Source organism: Podarcis raffonei, chromosome 13, assembly GCF_027172205.1.
Source record: "Podarcis raffonei isolate rPodRaf1 chromosome 13, rPodRaf1.pri, whole genome shotgun sequence".
Taxonomy (NCBI): Eukaryota; Metazoa; Chordata; class Lepidosauria; order Squamata; family Lacertidae; genus Podarcis; species Podarcis raffonei.
Window position 1 is genome coordinate 53,801,831 of NC_070614.1, and position 22,318 is coordinate 53,824,148.

A 22,318-nucleotide genomic window follows, 5' to 3' on the forward strand; every position below is an offset into this window, starting at 1 on the left:
CAAAATATCTGCTTTATATACATTATTTACACAATGGGCTGCACGTGATTGGCCAATTCCGGGATTCTCCTGTAGGCCAATCAGGTTGCGTATTCACTTCCACCTGGAGCTGGATTGGGGGACTCCTGCAGACCAATCAGACTGCTGCATTCTGGATCCTATTGTTCTAGGACCAATCAGACTGCTGCATTCTGAATTCTATTGTTCTAGGACCAATCAGACTGCTGCATTCTGGACCCTATTGTTCTGGGACCAATCAGACTGCTGCATTCTGGATCCTATTGTTCTAGGACCAATCAGACTGCTGCATTCTGGACCCTATTGTTCTGGGACCAATCAGACTGCTGCATTCTGGATCCTATTGTTCTAGGACCAATCAGACTGCTGCATTCTGAATTCTATTGTTCTAGGACCAATCAGACTGCTGCATTCTGAATCCGATTGTTCTAGGACCAATCAGACTGCTGCATTCTGAATCCGATTGTTCTAGGACCAATCAGACTGCTGCATTCTGAATCCTATTGTTCTAGGGGCAATCAGACTGCTGCCTTTCGGATCCTATTCAACTCAGTACATAACAGCAAAAATGCATGTGAAAAAGAAAAGATCCCCTCGCGTGAGAGCCGCAGTTCAGCCTCCCCAAATACAGTTTCCCCTTTCGGAAAACATGGGAGTTCTGAGCACCCTACGCCTTAACACCCATGCGCCCAACACCCCCCCTGCAAAATTCTTGCCCGGGTAACCTGGGAACTACATACCGGGTTCGAATCGACCCTCGATGCACCCGAAGATGTTGTTGATCATCACAGACTGCTTCTGGTTCTGAACTCCCAGCTGCAGCTGGAAGTCGGGTCCCCCGGGTCCGAGCCGGTATGGGACGTCGGGAAGGCGGCCCTTCCAGGCTTGCGGGGCAGTGGGGCCTGTCAGCTGCCTGCGAGGAGAACCCTTGTCAATCCACAGGCCGATCTTTCAAGGGAGGGCCGGGGCAGCTGGCCGCCTGGCCTCCCCCTGCCCATGCTGCGCCCCGCAGGACCCCAGACTGGGTCCGGAGACCATGACAGAATCAGGATTGTAGCGTTCGAAGGGACCCCCAGGGGCCATCCAGTCCAACCCGCAGCAATGCAGGAATCCCCGGCAGATGGCCAAACTACCCCAGAAGGAGCATGACATGTTCCTCACCAGAGGTAGTGCCCCCTCCCCTAATGCCCCATAGAAAAAGGTAAAGGGACCCCTGACCATTAGGTCCAGTCGTGACCAACTCTGGGGTTGCGGCGCTCATCTCGCTTTATTGGCCGAGGGAGCCGGCGTACAGCTTCCGGGTCATGTGGCCAGCAGGACTAAGCCGCTTCTGGCAAACCAGAGCAGCACACGGAAACGCCGTTTACCTTCCCGCCAGAGTGGTACCTATTTATCTACTTGCACTTTGAGGTGCTTTCGAACTGCTAGGTTGGCAGGAGCAGGGACCGAGCAACGGGAGCTCACCCCGTTGTGGGGATTCGAACTGCCGACCTTCTGATCGTCAAGTCCTAGGCTCTGTGGTTTAACCCACAGCGCCACCCGCGTCCCTATAATGCCCCATATACTCCATGCCAAATATTTCTTTGTCCCCAACCCTTTACACCCACAATCCATTCCAACCTTCACCTAGGCAGGAAAGAGGCATGTTCACAGCAAAAGCACTTGAGCAGGGGGCGGGGCAAATCTGGGAAGGGGCGTGGCCTGGGCCTAGGGGCGTGGCCGAGGGCCAGGTAGAGAGGCCCCAGAGGACTGCATTCACCCCCTCCCCAGCTATGTCCTCCAATTTGCTTCCCATCACACCCCACCCCTCAAGGAACCCTGCGCCCAACTCACCTGAGCAGGCGGGCGGCCACGTTGGCGCTGACTGGGTGTGTGGGAATGGAGGGGAGTCCCGAGGACTGAATCGGAGGGAATTGGGTGTGGTTGAATGAAGGGAAGCCGGGGCTGTAGGGGTCTCCGGCCCCCATATGGACCTGCGAGTGCAAGAGAAGGATTGGGAACACTTAAGGGGAGCCTCCACATTGAGGAGCAGTCTATCCCAGTATCCTAGCTGCTGGGGAGCAGAGATGGGAGAGGGCTTCTGCTTTCGAATTTTTTGCAAAACTGACCTGTAGAATCTGAAATCAGGAGGAAGCAAAATTCCAAAAAGATTGGAGTACATTTATGGAGCATATAAATAATAACTAGAAATTTGAAGACTCTGGCAGGACTGAAATAAATCTTACGATGTAGATAGGATGGGATACAATAAGAAACTGTGGGAAAGTAACAGACATAAGAAAACCTGTTGAAGGGAGGGAAGGAAGTCAGTGTGGGGAAAGAATGTGGGTAAATGAGTGTTGAATTTTACTGTATTTTGTTTGTTTGTATTAAATGAAACACCAATAAAAAGCATTTAAAAGAACAACAATGAAGGGCTGTTTTAGGGCTTCCTGGCTGGGAAAGATGGTCCAGAACCACAGGTAGGGTCTCTCTACATAAGCCCCCAACCCATCTCTCTCTGTCTCTCTCTCTCTCTCTCTCTCTCTCTCTCTCTCTCTCTCTCTCTCTTTCTTTCTCTCTCTCTCTCTCTCTCTCTCTCTCTCTCTCTCTCTCTCGGTCCCAGTGAAGGCTGTACTCACATGCCCGTAAATGCTTGTGTTTGGGGACAGCCCCAGTTTGCGGGGGTCTTGTGGGACATCAGCGGGGTCCGGGTAGATGAGAACTCCCTTGGCTTGCGAAGCCTCCGCGTTGGCCACCTGGGACAAAGAGAAGCCGGGAGCTCCAGAACAATGGGCGCCTCTTTGATTTCATACACAACAATCCCTCTCGACCATCGAAGAAAACGGATGCCCGTGCCCCCAGACCACGTTGCTCTGATTCACCTCTCCCAAGCCCCCACAACGGCGCCATCATTTCCTTTCCCTTCAAGGCAGCCATCTTTTTTTGACAGCCGTGTTAATATTTAGGGAAACTGCGCCTTCCATTGTATCCATCAGCGCTCAATACCTCCCCTTCCATCAGTTCCACAAAGGTCTACCCTACAAGCTGGAAGGTGTGCAGAGGAGGGCGACCTTGGAAGCCAAGCGTGATGAGGAACGGTTGAGGGAGTTGGGGATTCTTAGCCTGGAACAGAGGAGACTGAGAGATGATAGGATTGCCATCTTTAGGTATCTAAGGGGCTGTCCCACGGAAGATGGAGCAAGCTTGCTTTCTGCTGCTCTGGAGCGCAGGGCCCGAACCAATGGATTCAAAGGGCAAGAGAGACAATTCCAGCTCAATATCGGGAACAGACTCTCTCAGAAGATGGTGGACTCCCCTTCATTGTTGTTGTTGAGTAGTTTAGTCAAGTCCGACTCTTCGTGACCCCCTGGACCAGAGCATGCCAGGCTCTCCTGTCTTCCACTGCCTCCTGCAGTTTGGTCAAACTCATGCTGGCCTCTTCGAGAACACTGTCCCACCATCTCGTCCTCTGCCGTCCCCTTCTCCTTGTGCCCTCCATCTTTCCCAACATCAGGGTCTTTTCCAGGGAGTCTTCTCTTCTCATGAGGTGGCCAAAGTACTGGAGCCTCAGCTTCACGATCTGTCCTTCCAGTGAGCACTCAGGGCTGATTTCCTTAAGAATGGAGAGGTTGGATCTTCTTGCAGTCCATGGGACTCTCAAGAGTCTCCTCCAGCACCAGAATTCAAAAGCATCCATTCTTCGGCGATTAGCCAGCCTTCTTTATGGTCCAGCTCTCACTTCCATACATCACTACTGGGAAAACCATAGCTTTAACTATACGGACGTTTGTTAGAGGTTTTTAAACCGAGGTCAGATGGCCATTTGTCAGGGATTCTTCAGCTGTGCATTCCAGTGGGTTCAATTAGATGGCCTTTCTCAACTCTACAATTTCATGATTCTACACCTCATGAATCCTGTCTCCCCACCCACCCTTCTTGCCCTTCAATCCAGAGGACCGTTTCCTGAAATCTGGTGTTTCCAGGTGGCCCCCCGCCAAGGTCTCTGGGACCAGACTCCTGCCATCTTGGAATATTGGCCATGCTGCCTGCCTGGGCTACGGGAACAGTAGTCCAAGCAGATCTGGAGGGCCACAGATGATTCTCCCTGCCCATGGCCTCAACCCTTTTGCAGAGGGTCACATTCAGGATCCCAGCCTCACCTTCTCGGCGTAGCTGATCTCCCCGATCCGGACGATGACGAGGTGGCCTTGGGGGTTCACTCCGTGCTGCTTCAGCACCGCAAAGTCCTCCCGGCGCCCGTAGTTGGCAAAGACCAGGCCCCCCTGCAGACAGACAGCGGAGTGGAAAGGAAAGGCTGGGGCACAGCTTGTCCAAAGGACCATATCCTCCCCTATGAACCTGCCCTGAGATCTTCTGAAGAAGCCCTTCTTTCAGTCCTGCTACCTGCACAGACCCGCTTGGCAGGGGTAGGTCCTTCTCAGTGGTGGCTGCTGCCAGACAACTTTGGAACTCCCTCCCTAGAGAAGCCAGATTGGTTCCCTCCTGGCAAAGTCATTCTTCATTCAGTGCAGAGTAAAACTATGGGCAGTGTGAGAACAGGATGCTGAGCTAGGTGGACTAGATGGGCTATTGGCCTCATCCTGCAGGGCGTTTGCTACGTTCTTACGTTCTTAAATTGGTTGGAGGTCGCAACGTATAAATACTTTTTAAAAAAACCCAAATGTTTGTATTTTTTAACTTCCTTCCCTTTTAAGAGGAAGCATTTTTTTTGACAGGCGTGTTGATATTCAGGGTTGCTGGTTGTGGTCACAGCTGGAAGCCAGAAGCAGGATTAAAACTATCCACCTGCCCTGTCTCCTTTATCTATCTCAGGCAGAGAAAAAGTGTTACCAACTGGGAACACCAATGTTGGACAGGGGTTAGAGCAGGGGTCAGCAAACTTTTTCAGCAGGGAGCCAGTCCACTGTCCCTCAGACCTTGTGGGGGGCCGGACTATATTTTTGGGGGAGGGAAATGAACAAATTCCTATGCTTCACAAATAACCTAGAGATGCATTTTAAAGAAAAGCACACATTCTACTCATGTAAAAACATGCTGATTCCCAGACCATTCATGGGCCGGATTTAGAAGGAGTTTGGGCTGGATCCGGCCCCCGGGCCTTAGTTTGCCTAGTCATTGGTTAGAGCGTCAGACTATGACCTGGGAGAGACCAGGGTTCAAATCCCCTTGGATGAATCACTGCCTCTCAGCCTACCCTACCCTACGCGGTTGTTGTGGGGATTAAATGAGGAAGGGGGGAGATTATAGACATGCCACCTTGAGCCCCTTGGAGAAAAAGGTGGGGGTATAAATGCAATAAATAATAAAGAAATGATTATACCGTGACGGTGCCGGAAGCGCTGTAGGGGCAGTAGACCTCCGGGTCCTCCAGCGGCAGTTTCTCCACCACGACCCCATTTGTGTCCACCCGCTGCAGGAAATTGGGGCGCAGGCTGCGGGAGAAGGACAGAGGGCGCTGAAAGAGCTGCCCTGCCAAACAACCCCGCCCCAGGGCCCTTCACTGACCGGTCAGGGCGCTGCAGCCCCACATAATGGCTGTCGGTCCAGCTGTGGTCCAGGCCGTAGGAGCCGAAGGCACTGAGGACGTGGCGGGAGAGGGCGTCCAGGCGAGGGGAGCCGGGCGGGTGCGGGGATTCGCTCATCATTCTGCGCAGAGAGAAGGGAGAGAAATGTTCCCTAAGAGCAGAGCCAGTGGCCCATCAAGCCCAGAATCCTGTCTTGACAGTCGCCAGGTGCCTGTGGGAAACCCGCAAGCAGGATTCGAACGCAAGACCAACACTCTCCCCTCCGGTGGTTTCCAGCAACTGGTAGTCAGGAGCGTTGCTGCCCCTGATATTCCTTGTTCTGCGCCGTGTGAACAAGGACCTTCTTTTATCTATCCGGAATCTCCCAACATTCAGCTTCAGGGGTTGTTCATGAGTTCTGGGGTTACGAGACGAAGGAAAGCGTTTCTCTCTTTGCTTTCTCCCTGCCAGGCATTATATTACAGTGGTACTTCGGGTTACATATGCTTCAGGTTACATACGCTTCAGGTTACAGACTCCGCTAACCCAGAAATAGTGCTTCAGGTTAAGAACTTTGCTTCAGGATGAGAACAGAAATCGTGCTCCGGCGGCACGGCAGCAGGAGGGAGGCCCCATTAGCTAAAGTGGTGCTTCAGGTTAAGAACAGTTTCAGGTTAAGAACGGACCTCCAGAACAAATTAAGTACTTAACCTGAGGTACCACTGTATATGTAAATGTCTATTGTGTCGCTTCCTACACGCCTTTTACCTAAGCTAAAATAACTTTCAGAAGACATCTGAAGGCAGTATCTGGAGGTTTTGTACTGTTTGAAGTTTTAATGTGTTTTATATATGCTGTAAGCTATCCAGAGTGGCTGGGGAAACCCAGCCAGATGGGAGGAGAATAATAATAATAATAATAATGATGATGATGATGATGATGTTCCAAAACACTGCAACTTTTCTTCACAGCAGGGTGATACCACCCCCTTGATCATTTGAGCCGCCCTTTTTCAAATCTTTAGGTAAAGGTAAAGGACTCCTGGACTACTAAGTCCAGTCAAACAGGACTATGGCGTGCGACATTCATCTCTACTTTCAGGCAGTTTGTCCGCAGACAGATTTCCAGGTCATGTGGCCAGCATGACTAAACCGCTTCTGGCGCACGGAGGACTGTGATGGAAGCCAGAGCGCACGGAAACACCGTTTACCTTCCCGTCACAGTGGTACTTATTTATCTATGCGCGCTGGTATGCTTTCGAACTGCTAGGTTGGCAGGAGCTAGGACAGAGTGACAGGAGCTCACTCCATCACACAGATTTGAACCGCTGACCTTACGATCAGCAAGTTCAAGAGGCTCAGGAACCCAGAGACAGGGACCTAGGCTGCGTCCAAACCATACATTTAAAGTACATGGCTTCCCCCAAAAGAATCCTGGGAACTTTAGTTTGTTAAGTTTGGAAGCAGGCTGGAAGCTGGCGACCCAGAGACCTGCCTGCTCTGTGCTGGACCCAGAGCTGCGACAAATGGAAAAGCAAGATCTTTTGGGGGTTTCTTGCTGTGAGCCCCTCCACCCTGTGCTCAGGTTGTATATATGTGTCAATAAAACAACATAGCCCAAGGACACCACAGTCTCCGATGACTTTCGTTCCAAGGAAACCAAACCCTAGATAAGCGCTTGAAGGAACCCCTCAATTCTCTCACAACTCAAGAGACTGAGGTGGCGTGTAACACTGTGTTATTCAGCTTGCTATATGCTATGGCAGGGGACGCTGGTGGCGCTGTGCTCCAAACCACTGAGCCTCTTGGACTTGCCGATCAGAAGGTCGGCGGTTCGAATCCCTGCGACGGGGTGAGCTCCCGTTGCTCTGTCCCAGCTCCTGCCAACCTAGCAGTTCGAAAGCATGCCAGGGCAAGTAGATAAATAGATACTGCTGTGGCAGGAAGGTAAACAGCGTTTCTGTGCGCTCTGGTTTCCATCACGGTGTCCCGTTGCGCCAGAAGCGGTTCAGTCCTGCTGGCCACATGACCTGGAAAGCTGTCTGTGGACAAATGCCGGCTCCTTTGGCCTGAAAGCGAGAGGCGCGCCACAACCCCATAGTCGCCTTTGACTGGACTTAACCATCCAGGGGTCCTTTACCTTTACCTATGTTATGGCAGAAACAAATGTACAGTGGTACCTCAGGTTACAGACGCTTCAGGTTACAGACGCTTCAGGTTACAGACTCCGCTAACCCAGAAATAGTACCTGGGGTTAAGAACTTTGCCTCAGGATGAGAACAGAAATCGTGCTAAAGTGGTACCTCAGGTTAAGAAAGCTAAAGTGGTACCTCAGTTTAAGAACAGTTTCGGGTTAAGAACGGACCTCCAAAACGAATTAAGTTCTTAACCCGAGGTACCACTGTAATTAATTGTGTGATTCACAATTAACTTCAAAGCATTTCAGTGGAAGGGAAACGTCGTAAACAACCCAGAATATTATTATCTACGTAACATCCACCACCACCAGCAAAAAAAGCGACAGCGGCTGTCACTCTTATTTGCCTGCATGGTTTCCGATCTTCTACTCGGGCAAACGCGCAAATGGTGGTACAGTACCGTATTTTTCGCTCTATAAGACGCACCAGACCACAAGACGCACCTAGTTTTTGGAGGAGGAAAACAAGAAAAAAAATATTCTGAATCTCAGAAGCCAGAACAGCAAGAAGGATTGCTGCGCAGTGAAAGCAGCAAGCCCTCTTGGCTTCTGGGATAGTTGCGCAGCCTGCCTTCGCTCCATAAGACGCACACACATTTCCCCTATAAGTGAGTCTTATAGAGCAAAAAATACGGTAATTCCTGCTCTTGTTTCTGATGGAAACTCCATTGTCCCTGGAGTCCCGTGGCCCCACGACACCCCCATCAATTTATTCCATGTCCTTCCCACAATTCTGGGGTGAGGGGAAAGGACCTCACCTGATGGTCCCTTCAATCTTCTCCTCATTCAGGTACTTCTGGAACATCTCCCGCAAGTCAGCCCAGTACAGCGGGGCTCCCCTCTGGCCGTCTTCCGCCTCGGGGGGGCTCTCGTCGTTCACCACAGCCAGGTAGTCTCCGCAGACCATGCAGGAAGAGCCTCGGGACAAGACGTACCCCAGGAGGAAGGCTGCGGAGAGCAGAGGACAGAGGGGGGCAGTCAGGCTTTAGAGCAGAGGGTTAGTAGGGTCACAGGGCAAAAGGTGCACCGATCATCCAAATTTAAACTCGGAAGTTTCCCCATAGCCTAAAATGTAGGGATACCTGGAGGCTTTATTAGAAACTGGCTATATTAGGACTCATCCACATGTACCTTTCTGTGTCCAAGCGCTCCCCCCCCCCCACTGGTTTCCCCAGGAAAACCCACTCTTTAACTCTGACTCGGAACAAACAGCTTTTCTGTGAATTGCTGTTTGCTCCATTGAGCGGTAAAGAACAGGTTTCTGTGGGAAAAGTGGAAGCGGGGAAGCACTTGGACAGGGACCTAGAAATTCAGAGCAAAGGTAAATGTGGTTGACGCCCAGAAATGACTGCACCTGTTTCCCTTCAAAATGCACCCAAGCCAGCAGTGCTTCATGTGGCTGTAAGTTCCATAGGTTAACCGTGCACCAAGCCTTCCTTCCTTTTGCCCGGACCTCTTCAGCTTCATCAGATAACCCCGCTGGGTTTAAGTCCTATGAGAGAGCTCTCTCTCTAGGAACACTGGATCAGGCCAAAGGGGACCAACCTAGTCCAGCACCCTGTTATCACAGTGGCTGACCAGATGCCCCAGAGGAAAACCTGCAAGGAGGATATATGAATATGAGAAGAGACCTGTCCAATCAGGCCAGGACATGGGCTTTTTGGCTCAAAAGGGAACAGAATGCCTGTCTAATAGCTGAGTGCAAAGGGCTCAATGGCCAGGAGAGGAGTCTCTGGGCAGGATTTGTACCTCAGTGGAGCTCAGGGCACAGAGGCCGCAATTGGGAGGAAAGCCACCTGGAGCCACTGCCAGGTAGAGTGGGATTTGTGGTGGGTGGGCAGAGCTACCCAACCATGGGTGGGGTCTATGGAGGAGTCAGAGGGAGAGAGACCACATGGACCTTGGGGGAGAAGGCGTTGCATAGCCTTCCTTCCTTCACCTCCCCACCCCTTAGGAAGGGTTGTGTAGCTCAGCTGGTAGAGTGGCTGCTTGGCATGCAGAATGTCCCAGCTGATAGGAAGTCCTCCGTCTGATTTCTTCCAGAGGTGCTGCCAGTCAATGTCTGGCTAGATGGCCCAGTGCAGCGGTTCTCAACCTGTGAGTCCCCAGATGTTGTTGGACTACAACTCCCATCATCCCTGAGCTCTGGCCTTGCTAGCTAGGGTTGATGGGAGTTGTGTTTCAACAACATCTGGGGACCCACAGGTTGAGAAAGGATGGCCCAGTGGGTCTGTTGGGCAGCACATGGTTAATCTGTGGAACTCCCTCCCGAAGCAGGCAGTGATGGCCAACAGCTAGAATAGCTCTCAAAGAGGATTAGACAAATTCAAGGAGGAGGAAAGGACCATCATTGTCTCCTAGCCAGGATGGTTATGTTCTGCCTCCACAGTTGGAGGCAGAGATACTTCTGAATAGGAGTTGCAGGAGGGGAGAAGACTCTTGGCCTCTGTGGCTGCTGTGACAAAGGGATGCTGGACCAGATGGCCCATGGGCCGGATCCAGCAGGCTCTCTTTGTGTTCTGATGATTCAGGCTGCATACACCCCATAAGGACATCTGTCAGGTGTGCGTGCAGGAGCCAGGCCCTGTGACCAATAGGACTTTGCAAGACTGGGGCCTTCCTAAGTTTGTTCTGAAGAGGCCTCACAGGTGAGGCCAACTGGTAACTCACAGCACCTGGTGGCAAGAGCCAGGAAGGGATATAAGGTCAGCATTTGCCTTCGGCTCTTTGCCACAGCAACACGCTTCCTGCCTTGCTGCGCTTGGCTTCTCGCTTCCTGATCCTTGAACCTTGGCTTCTTTACTCCTTGCGTCTTGACCCTCGGACCCCTGACTTCGTGACTCCCTGCCTCTTGATCCTCGGACCCCTGACTTTGTGACTCCCTGCTTCTTGATCCTCGGACCCCTGACTTTGTGACTCCCTGCTTCTTGATCCTCGGACCCCTGACTTCGTGACTCCCTGCTCCTTGACCCTCGGACCCCTGACTTCGTGACTCCTTGCTTCTTGATCCTCGGACCCCTGACTTCGTGACTCCCTGCTTCTTGATCCTCGGACCCCTGACTTCGTGACTCCCTGCTTCTTGATCCTCGGACCCCTGACTTTGTGACTCCCTGCTTCTTGATCCTCGGACCCCTGACTTCGTGACTCCCTGCTCCTTGACCCTCGGACCCCTGACTTCGTGACTCCCTGCCTCTTGATCCTCGGACCCCTGACTTTGTGACTCCCTGCTTCTTGATCCTCGGACCCCTGACTTTGTGACTCCCTGCTTCTTGATCCTCGGACCCCTGACTTCGTGACTCCCTGCTTCTTGACCCTCGGACCCCTGACTTTGTGACTCCCTGCTTCTTGACCCTCGGACCCCTGACTTCGTGACTCCTTGCTTCTTGACCCTCGGACCCCTGACTTCGTGACTCCCTACTTCTTGACCCTCGGACCCCTGACTTCATGACTCCCTGCTTCTTGATCCTCGGACCCCTGACTTCGTGACTCCTTGCTTCTTGACCCCCAAACCCTTGGGCTTCCTGACTCCTGGCTTCTGGACCCCCGGTCCTGCTCCCACCCCGCCATCTTGCCCCCGGTCCTGACATCCCCAGCTGGGACTTCGATCGCCCATGAACCGGACCGTGACAACATCATAAGAGCCCTGACAGATCAGGCTAGTGGCCCTCTTAGTCCAGCATCCTTTTTCTCACAGTGGCCAACCAGATGCCCCCACAAGCAGGACTCGAACACAAGAGCAACTCTCCTCTCACGGTTTCCAGCAACCTTTCGATCACATGGCTTCCTGCAAAGAATCCTGGGAACTCTAGTTTGTTAACGGCGCTGGGAACTGCACCCCTGTCTGGGGTAAAATTACAGTATTCAGGCTTCTTTATGGGGACCATGTTCTTGAAATGTATAAGGCAGCTTCTTCAGTGAAATACAGTGGTACCTCGGGTTAAGAACTTAATTCGTTCCAGAGGTCCGTTCTTAACCTGAAACTGTTCTTAACCTGAGGTACCGCTTTAGCTAATGGGGCCTCCCGCTGCTGCCGCACGATTTCTGTTCTCATCCTGAAGCAAAGTTCTTAACCCAAGGTACTATTTCTGGGTTAGCGGAGTCTGTAACCTGAAGCGTCTGTAACCCGAGGTACCACTGTAGGGGGAGCTTGGTTCCCAGGGAGATGAACCTGCCCTTTTGTGTAAAGCAACCATGGATGGTACTATATAATCCCTAATACAGTGGTACCTCAGGTTAGATACGCTTCAGGTTACAGACTCCGCTAACCCAGAAATAGTGCTTCAGGTTAAGCAGCAGCAGCAGCAGGAGGCCCCATTAGCTAAAGTGGTGCTTCAGGTTAAGAACAGTTTCAGGTTAAGAACGGACCTCCGGAACGAATTAAGTACTTAACACAAGGTACCACTGTATTTTACTATTTATATTTATATAACAAATCCTTATGATCGCAATAGGGACATAGAGCCTCAGCACAAGGGAAACCCGGGCAGAGCTCAGCCCCGGGTCCAGATCCGATTCCTCTCACCCACAATGAAGACCAGGAGTCCCACGAGCACCAGGCAGACCAGGGCTTTCCAGTGATCCTTCCACAGGCACTGCGCCGTGTCTCCTGCCTTCTCGCCGCCCCGGGCGGCCCCGGGCCCCTCAGCCTCCACCACCTTCATCTGCAGTCCTTCGGGGTCTCCGTCGCCCTCGGGCATCTTGCGGTAGATGGAGTAGGATCCCTGAGACAGCTTCTTGTTCCTCTGGCAGGGGGGTGAGGAGGAAGGAAATGGGGAGTCGGTAAAGAGGGGGAGTCAGGACCAAGGCCACAGCCCTCAGACCCAGCCGGGCGGCCAATATCGCAGCCTTACCGCGTCCCGCAGCCGGGATCTCCAGAAATCCATGCCGTCCGGTTCTGCGCGGTTCCCGCCCTGCGGAGAGGCAGATGTTGGGCAGCTTCCAAGAACGTGAAACGAGATTTCCGCCAACCCCACCCGCCGCTTATCAGGATTATCACTGCCACCATGCCATCCATCCCTCCCTCCCAGAAACGTGGGGGGAAATGGGTGGTTTTGCAGACGTGACTAACCGACGGGGCCTTATTATCAGGGACGCTGCCGCGGGGACTCTTATCAGGCCCTGCACAGGCAGGCAGCCCACCCAGTAGGCCCGGCGGAGGCACCTGTCGCGCACGTACCACTTCCTCCATTCTTGGGGCCAGGGTCAAATTTGCTTATTTCATTAGAACAGGAAGGCTGGGTGCATCAGCTCCTGCGGTCTGGGAATCCCTTGCAGGCGACCGCAGGGCTGGAGACAGGCAGCCGGACCGGAGCAGGAATGACCGCTGGGAGGAGCGAAGGGAGAAGAGACAGCATGGGGCATCTGCAGCAGCGCAGCCGGACGCCTTCATCTGCCCCGGCTGCAACAAGACACGTCTCTCCACAGCAGGCACTACAGTGGTACCTCGGGTTAAGTACTTAATTCCTTCCGGAGGTCTGTTCTTAACCTGAAACTGTTCTTAACCTGAGGCACCACTTTAGCTAATGGGGCCTCCTGCTGCCGCCGCGCCGCTGAAGCACGATTTCTGTTCTCATCCTGCCTGGAGCAAAGTTCTTAACCTGAAGCACTATTTCTGGGTTAGCGGAGTCTGTAACCTGAAGCGAATGTAACCTGAGGTACCACTGTATAACCTCTCAACAGTTTGACTTCACCCCCAAAGGAGCGCCTCTCCGTTGTCTGCGGAGACAGACGGATGCCAGCAACAATCACACACTCACACACATATACATCTATTGGTGAGGGTTGCTCCATCCAGCTCAATATCACCCACACTGACTGGCAGGGTTTCAGGCAGGGGGTCGTCCCCCCCCCCAAGTCCTACCTAGAGATACCATTGGAAATTGAACGTGGGACCTTATGCATGCAAGGCTCTGTTGCTGAGCAGTGGTTCTTTCCTTAAAATAAAGCCAAGATGGTAGTCCTCACTGAACAACGGGAGCTGCCTTTGGTCCACCGACCTCAATATTGTCTACACTGAGTGGCAGCAGCGATACCTATCAGACAGGTTCTCTCTCCCAGTGCTACCTGGAGATGCCCTCAGGGGTTGAACCTGAAACCTTCTGCATGCCAAGCGGGTGCTCCCTGCCGCTGAACTACAGCCATATTCTCCACTATGGCTGCTTCTGGATGCCCCTAACACACACACACCCCAGGTCATCCCTTCCTACACCCAGAATGACCTGCCTTGGAGGAAGGGAAATGGAAGAGCAGGAGCAATGAGAAGAGAGGAAAGTTTATTTTGTAGCAGGAACCCCCCCCCCAATCATTCTGTTTGTACAAACTTCACACACACTCACACACTACATACGCCACATTTCTGTTATAAATTCATAGAAAAATCAACCATGCATCGGATTTGCACTGTTCCATTTTATTTTACTCCATATGACAAGGACTATCAAAGGGGGGTGACTTGGTCCTGGTCAGCCATAATCCCTTCACCATCCCAGCACATCCACAGGAGCCCTGCCCAGTTGCTATGCCAACCCTGATGATCCCAGACAGAAGACAATCAAGATCACAAAGAACTTGCATATGGGAGTGGATTCAGCTTGGACTGGAACAAAGGACAATGATCAGATCTTCCCTCTGGGGGCAGGAAACTGCAAACTCCCCTTTGTCTCCTGGAAGTGACTCATGGGGAGGGGGGAAAGGAGGAACTAGCCAGGTGACAAGACACTCAGGTTACCACCAACTCCTCCCTCAACCCCTCCTTTCTGTAATGTATGCAGGATGTTTCTGGGGGTGGGCTTGACCTAGGGGATGGGAATTTCAAAAGTTTTTATAAGACCTGGCACACCATTTTTCGGGGTCTTTCCTCTCTCTTGCAAGTGAGGGGAACACCCTGTTGCAACAGTTCAATAAAGGCCAAGCCTACAGGCTGCTGTTTTGCTCCAAGTTATCCTGGTTGGTGTCTTTACTTTTTGTCCAAGGGAGCCCTCAGATTTTTCCGGTAACAATTTTGCTTATTTTTTTATTTGTATCCCACTTTTTCCTCCAAGGAGTTGAAGGTGGTGTACAGAGCTCTCTGCCACCCACACCCATCTAAAAACCCTAAATTACAGAGTGTTTCATGGCTTAGTGGGAGGATTTGAACCCTGGTCTCCCTGGTCCCAGTCCAGTGCTGTAGCCACTACACCAGCCTGCCTCTCTCTTTGGGGCAGCCCCTAGCTTCTCTGGGGCTAGCATTCTCCTCCAATGAACGCACTCTTTCTCTCTCTCTCTCTCTCTCTCTCTCTCTCTCTCACACACACACAGAGCAGGTTAAATATTAGCTCCTGTTGTATGTGGTGAGTCAGGAATTCCGCTCTGTCGCCTCAAATACATATATTCACGCCTCCTCCCAGCAAAACTCAAGAGTCCTGGATCTTGGCCTTGCCAATTGAACCCCCATAAATCCTATTTCCTTTTGGGGGAACCTAGGAATCCTGATATTTAAGGCACCTTTAACCAGCTGGGACCTGCTCCCAATCAGGCAGGAAGTTCAGGAGTTCTGGATCTGAGTCCCCCAGAAATTACCCCTTATTTGGGGGGAGAGGGGTCCCCCGCTTTTACACCATGACCTTCCAGACTCTGCCTCCGATGTTTCCTGGGCTTTGAGGCTTTCTCCTTGCGGGGCCTGCCCACCTCCTGCAACCTGATTTCACAAAGGTGGAGGTAAAAGTTATCTTGTGAATAAAAAATAAAAACCCTTCATTTGCCGGTTTTTTATTTTCCCTCACCCCAGGATCCCCACACCCCAACACAAAAGTGGCAAAGGCCATTCCGGAAGTTGTAGGTGAATTCTGGCCAGACAGAAATTAGATCAGCTGGTGAGAGCTGTAGCCTAAAACAGCAAGAGACAGTGTGGTGCAGTGGTTAGACCATGGGTAGGCAAACTAAGGCCCGGGGGCCGGAACCAGCCCAATCGCCTTCTAAATCCAGCCCACGGACGATCTGGGAATCAGTGTGTTTTTACATGAGTAGAATGTGTGCTTTTATTTAAAATGCATCTCCGGGTTATTTGTGGGGCGTAGGAATTCATTTATTTCCCCCCAAAAAATATAGTCCGGCCCCCCACAAGGTCTGAGGGACAGTGGACCAGCCCCTTGCTGAAAAAGTTTGCTGACCCCTGGGTTAGACTTTTGAACTAGGACCTGGGAAAGATCAGGGTTCAAATTCCCCCACTCGGCCACAAAACACACTGAGAGACCTCGGGGGCCAGTCACCGTCTTGCTCAGCCTCGCCTACGTCACGGGACTCTTGTGAGGCTCAAATGGTAAGGAGGAGAACCTTGAGTTCCTAGGAGGAAAAGGTGGGGTACAAACAGATAGACATATGGGGGCACCAGGTTGGGGAAGGCTGAATTAAAGTAGGGGGGAGAGAGATTGGGTGTGAGGTATGCCCAAGCGATCCCCTGACGTGGCACTTGTTTGAGATCCCAACCTTTAACCCTAAGCCCTTCCCCTGAAACAAACAGAGAACCCCACCGCCGCTCACTCCCTTCCATGCCCAAAGCCCTTCCCCTCCATCCATCCATCACCCCAAAGACTCACTGGTTCTTGGGGAGGCCTGGCTTTGTGGAGACGTTTTGGGTCTCCTGTCGAACTCAGTGCCTGCCCCTCTTTTGCTCCCTTGCTGAGTTGCTCCTCCTCCCTCCGTCCCTCGTGGGCCAAACTTCCAGGTCACTCAACCCAGAGTCTGACCTCCCTCTAGCCAGGGGTGGGGTGGAGGCAGGGAGGGTGGGAGTGTGCTTGTGCACATGTGCTGGGGTGTGCCCACGCAGCCCCACCTCCCTGACCCCCCTCCCCACTTTTGCCTTTTGCAGATTTGCCTTTAATAATAATAATAATTTTCCCAGTAGCGATGTATGGAAGTGAGAGCTGGACCATAAAGGAGGCTGATCGCCGAAGAATGGATGCTTTTGAATTCTGGTGCTGGAGGAGACTCTTGAGAGTCCCATGGACTGCAAGAAGATCAAACCGATCCATTCTGAAGGAAATCAGCCCTGAGTGCTCACTGGAAGGACAGATCCTGAAGCTGAGGCTCCAATCCTTTGGCCACCTCCTGAGAAGAGAAGACTCCCTGGAAAAGACCCTGATGTTGGGAAAGATGGAGGGCACAAGGAGAAGGGGACGATGGAGGACGAGATGTTGGGACAGTGTTCTGGAAGTTACCAGCATGAGTTTGACCAAACTGCGGGAGGCAGTGGAAGACAGGAGGGCCTGGCGTGCTCTGGTCCAGGGGGTCACAAAGAGGCGGACACGACTAAACGACTCAACAACAACAACATAATAATAATGATAATAATAACAATAATAATAAATTTTATTTATACCCCACCCTCCCCAGCCAGAGCCGGGCTCAGGGCATCTAACACCAATAAAATCACAGCAAAAACATAGTAGGGGAAGGGGGGGAAACCCCAAATTAAAATACAGGTTAAAATGCAATTTAAAATGCAGCCTCATTTTAAAAGTAGCCCATAAATCAAGACCATAAGGGGAGGGAAACATAAGGGTCAGACTGAGTCTAAACCAAAGGCCAGGCGGAACAGCTCTGTCTTGCAGGCCCTGCGGAAAGATGTCAAGTCCCGCAGGGCCCTGGTCTCTTGTGACAGAGTGTTCCACCAAGTCGGGGCCAGTACTGAAAAGGCCCTGGCCCTAGTTGAGACCAATCTAACCACCTTGTGACTTGGGACCTCCAAAATGTTGTCATTTGTGGACCTTAAGGTCCTCCGCGGGGCGTACCAGGAGAGGCGGTCCCGTAGGTACGTGGGTCCTAGGCCGTGGGTCCTTTATTAACGTTTAATGACACGAATGAAGGCCGCGTTAAGAAGCAAGCAACTAAATCAAATATTGGCATGTTGGAACCGTGTCGCAAAGCTAATGATGCTGATGAGTGCTGGGCGGATAAAAGAAAGTCCCTCTTCACGCAGATCACAGTGTTAACCTGTGGAACTTGCTCCCGCAGGAGGCAGTAATGACCACCAAGTTGGCTGGCTTCAGAGGAGGACTGGACATATTCCTAGAGGAAAATAAGGCTGTCGAAGGCTCTGCTCTGACCTCCAGAGTTGAAGACAGCGAGGCTTCTGAATGTCCATTGCTGGAAACAACAGGGACAGTTTTTGCTCGGATCCTGCCTGCGGCTTTCCCATAATGGGCACCTGGCTGGAAACTGTGAGAACAGGATTCAGGCTTAGGCGGGCCATTGGCCTGATCCAGCCAGGCTCTTATCTTTAAAGATACAAGATGCATTCCTAGCAAGAGAGTGTGAGCGAGGGATTTGAACAAGAATAGCAAACACTGGTTGTGCGACATTTTTGAAAAGACAATGTTTTATAGCTGTGGCTCTGGAAAGGGTTTCTATGGAACCAATCGATTGGTGGGGATCCAAAAGGACCATCTGGTCCAAACCCCTGCAATTCATGGATACTGTGGGCTGAGTGATACTTTAAAATGTTGACCTCACTGAGCCAGATTATGGGCCCCTGTTTTGAGTGAGTATAAAGCAACTTCCTACGCTCCAAAGTGAAAAGGATCTTGTGAAAGTCCAAGTGAAAAGGATCTAAGGGTCTTAGTAGACCAGAAGCTTAACGTGAGTCCGCAGTGTGATGCAGCAGCAAAAAAGGCAAATACTATTCTCGGTTGCATCCACAGAAGTCTAGTGTCCAGGTCATAAAGGTAAAGGGTAAAGGGGCCCCTGACCATTAGGTCCAGTCGTGGCCGACTCTGGGGTTGCGGCGCTCATCTTGCTTTACTGGCCGAGGGAGCCGGCGTACAGCTTCCGGGTCATGTGGCCAGCAGGACTAAGCCGCTTCTGGCGAACCAGAGCAGCGCATTTACCTTCCCGCCGGAGTGGTACTTATTTATCTACTTGCACTTAGGGGTGCTTTCGAACTGCTAGGTGGGCAGGAGCTGGGACCGAACGGCGGGAGCTCACCCCGCCGCGGGGATTTGAACCGCCGACCTTCTGATCAGCAAGTCCTAGGCTCTGTGGTTTAATCCACATGTCATAGTATCACTCTATTCTGCCTTGGTCAGAGCACACCTGAAGTGCTGTGTCCAGTTCTGGGCACCACAATTTAAGATGGATATTGACAAGCTGGAGTGTGTGCAGAGGAGGGCGACCAAGATGACCAAGGGTCTCGAAACCAAGCTGTATGAAGAATGGTTGAGGGAACTGGGTATGTTTAGTCTCGTAAAAAGGAAACTGGGAGGAGATATGTTAGCATCTTCAAATATATATAAAGGGCTGTCCCATGGAAGATAGAGCAAGCTAGTTTTCTTGTTTTCTCCTCGCACCAGGGAAGAAGGGGTGAGTGAAGTTCAGCACTGGGAACATGCAGGGAATCAAATCAATCTTATCCAATGGCTGAACTGGGAATCAAAGGGCTGCCGCTGGGGGGAGGGGGAAAGGCCGCACTCTGAATTATGTCGGGTGGGTGCGGAGTCCAGGGGACCCCAGAATGAGGTCACCAGATTTTTTTCCAATGAATCCGGGGACACTTTTCAACTTCAGTAGGAATGATAGGATTTTGTCAGGGGACTGATTTGTAAATCTGGGGACTGTCCCCGGGAAACGGGGACGTCTGGTAACCTTACCCCAGAAGCCAGCCCCCACCATTCCCTTCCCAGGGGTGGGAGACCATCACTGCCTCCTATTCTCCAACAGACAACATTGTGGGGAGGCTGCAGAGCCAGCCTCCAAGCAGCACACAGCAGCGTGCGATACATTCCTTGGAGGCGGCGTCTGCGGCCCTTACGGATCCTGCCACTCAAGGCTCACCTTGCAGGTAAGGGGGGGGGTTCCCAGCCCAGTGACCTCCAAACTACACCTGCCATCAGTCCCAAGACAATATGCCTGTGCTGGCTGGGACTGATGTGATTTGTTGTTCAAAACATCTTGAGATCACTAGGTCTGTAGTAAGGACTTTGCAATGTACATTTATGTTAATTCCCCATCTGCCCTGAAGGGGGCAGAGCAGCACCCGGCTAAGGCAACCGTCTTCATTCAAGGCACATCAGCACACTTTAATGCTTTCTAAGAAACTATAAGGGAAGGAGGCCAGATTGTGCAGGGCAAAGAGGAAGGGGGAGGCAGGAGGTGTGAAAAGCTGTGTGTCAATTTGAACTTTTCCTGTGGTTTATTACTGTAGATCATGGCACGAGTAAATAATACTACAACAAGAGACCCTCCATTATTAACTTTCTCAAGTTACAGATAGGTAGCCGTGTTGGTCTGCCATAGTCAAAACAAAAAATTTTTTTCCTTCCAGTAGCACCTTAAAGACCAACTAAGTTAGTTCTTGGTATGAGCTTTCGTGTGCTCATATGAGTTAGTTTTTGGTATGAGCTTCAGTGTATCTGAAGAAGTGTGCATGCACACGAAAGCTCATACCAAGAACTAACTTAGTTGGTCTTTAAGGTGCTACTGGAAGGGAAAAAAAATTTTGTTTTAACTTTCTCAAGGAACCAATATACGGTTCTCTCTAAGGACAGGTATACCTCATTTCTTGGCTGGCTCTTAATGTGGGTTCTGTGGCAAAATTATCACACTCGCTTTCTGTAGGGTTTTGAGAATGGTTGGGGATTCTTCCACTCTTTAGATCAAGGTGTGTGTGGGGGGGGGGGTAGGATTCGCTGCCTGCTCAAACTAATTTTGCTGCCTGAAGTAGCATTTATATATTCTGTCACTTTCTTTTCACATAATAAACCAAGCATTCTTTATTCCTTCTCTGTGAGAACGTCTTGTGGGTGTAAGGTTAAGGGTCAACATGTGTCCATAAGGGTAACACACGTGGTAACTCTGGCCAAAGTTCCCAAACCATACACTCGTGTGTATGAATTCACGTGAGTGCTGGGCACGCTTGTGGGATCAGACACATGCTTGTGACAGAGGGGTGAGCACACGCACCCTCACCCTCCTGCCATGCTATCACAGAAGGGTAACACGCGTCACCGTGGCTCAGTTTCATTCGCCCCGTCCCAGGTCCCCGGGGAGCTCTTGGGTGTGAGACGTTTTGCCAAAGTCCCTGTTCCCATAACACCTCTTCCCAACCCCAAGAACATAAGAAGAGGCTGCTGGATCAGACCGGTGGCCCATCTGGTCCTGTGTCCTGGTCTCACAGTGGCTGACCAGATGCCCCAGTAGGAAACCAGAGGCTACCAGATTGGGGAAATCTGATTTAGGGCATATTTATGATTTTATGTATATGTTTCATACAATTTATATACTTCCTTGATTATAAAAAAACCAAACAAACTCAGGAGCAGTTTTCAAGAAGAATAAAGGTAAAGGTAAAGGGACCCCTGACCATTAGGTTCAGTCGTGACCGACTCTGGGGTTGCGGCGCTCATCTCGCTTTACTGGCCGAGGGAGCCGGCGTGCAGCTTCCGGGTCATGAGGCCAGCATGACTAAGCCACTTCTGGTGAACCAGAGCAGCACACGGAAACGCCGTTTATCTTCCCGCCGGAGCGGTACCTATTTATCTACTTGCACTTGACGTGCTTTTGAGCTGCTAAGTTGGCAGGAGCAGGGACCGAGCAACGGGAGCTCACCCCGTCGCAGGGATTCGAACCGCCGACCTTCTGATCGGCAAGCCCTAGGCTCTGTGGTTTAACCCACAGCGCCACCCGCGTCCCTCAAGAAATACTCGCACGCATATTCACACGTTCACATATATTCACATATTCACGTATGGTGGTTAAAAGGTTCCTCTGTTTGCGCCTGACCTAGAAAGTGGTGGGTGCAGAACAGGAAAGATGAACTCGCCTAGGAAGAAGGTTGCAGCGCTTGGGACTTTTTAACTGAGAGGAAAAGACAAGTGAGAGGCTGCATGATAGGAGTCTATTAAATGATGCACAGCATGGAAAACACAGGAACTCGTGGGAGTCCAATGAAGCCAAACATTGGGAGGTTCAGGACAGATAAAAGAAAGTTCTTATTCACACAGAACATACGTTAAACTACAGTTACAGGTAGGTAGCTGTGTTGGTCTGCCGTAGTCGAAACAAAATTAAAAAATTCCTTCCAGTAGCACCTTAGAGACCAACTAAGTTAGTTATTGGTATGAGTTTTCATGTGCACACACACTTCTTCAGATACACTGAAATAGAAGTCACGAGACCCTTATATATAGTGAGAGGGTGGGGAGGGATATTACTCAGAAGGGTGGTGGGAATGGGTGATTGGCTGATAGGTGTGGTAAACCTGCTGACGACTGTTAACGACTGCAATTGGTCTTACAGGAAAAGGCAAGGGGTGAGGTGGCTAAAAATAGCTTTATCATGTATAATGAGATAAGAATCCAATGTCTCTATTCAGACCAGGTTTTCTCCATGGTTTTAAGTTTGGTAATAAGTTGCAATTCAGCAACTTCTCTTTCCAGTCTATTTCTGAAATTCTTTTGTAAGAAGACAGCTACTTTGAGATCTTGTATAGAACGTCCTGGGAGACTGAAGTGTTCTCCTACTGGTTTCTCTGTCTTGTGATTCCTGATATGGAGGCAGTGGAGGCCACCAAGCTTTCAAGATAGGACAAACTACAGTGGTACCTCGGGTTAAGTACTTAATTCGAT

The 22,318-nt window shown here is 51.2% G+C and overlaps 1 protein-coding gene across 6 annotated transcripts in view; it reads right to left on the bottom strand.

Annotated features, from left to right (window-relative positions):
• TFR2 (transferrin receptor 2) overlaps positions 1-22,318 on the bottom strand; it is a 48,086-nt gene that overhangs the window by 12,372 nt on the left and 13,396 nt on the right. For 5 of the 6 annotated variants that reach the window (XM_053361184.1, XM_053361186.1, XM_053361185.1 and 2 more), the window contains 9 exons: positions 12,572-12,631; positions 12,244-12,463; positions 8,480-8,669; positions 5,527-5,667; positions 5,342-5,453; positions 4,161-4,283; positions 2,640-2,756; positions 1,852-1,991; positions 759-931 (listed from right to left, as the gene is read on the bottom strand). In XM_053361184.1, the coding sequence (XP_053217159.1) occupies positions 759-931; positions 1,852-1,991; positions 2,640-2,756; positions 4,161-4,283; positions 5,342-5,453; positions 5,527-5,667; positions 8,480-8,669; positions 12,244-12,463; positions 12,572-12,631 (1,276 nt within the window). Of the gene's footprint in view, positions 1-758; positions 932-1,851; positions 1,992-2,639; positions 2,757-4,160; positions 4,284-5,341; positions 5,454-5,526; positions 5,668-8,479; positions 8,670-12,243; positions 12,464-12,571; positions 12,632-16,294; positions 16,429-22,318 lie in introns of those variants that run through there. The other variant, XM_053361187.1, reaches the window with a different exon arrangement.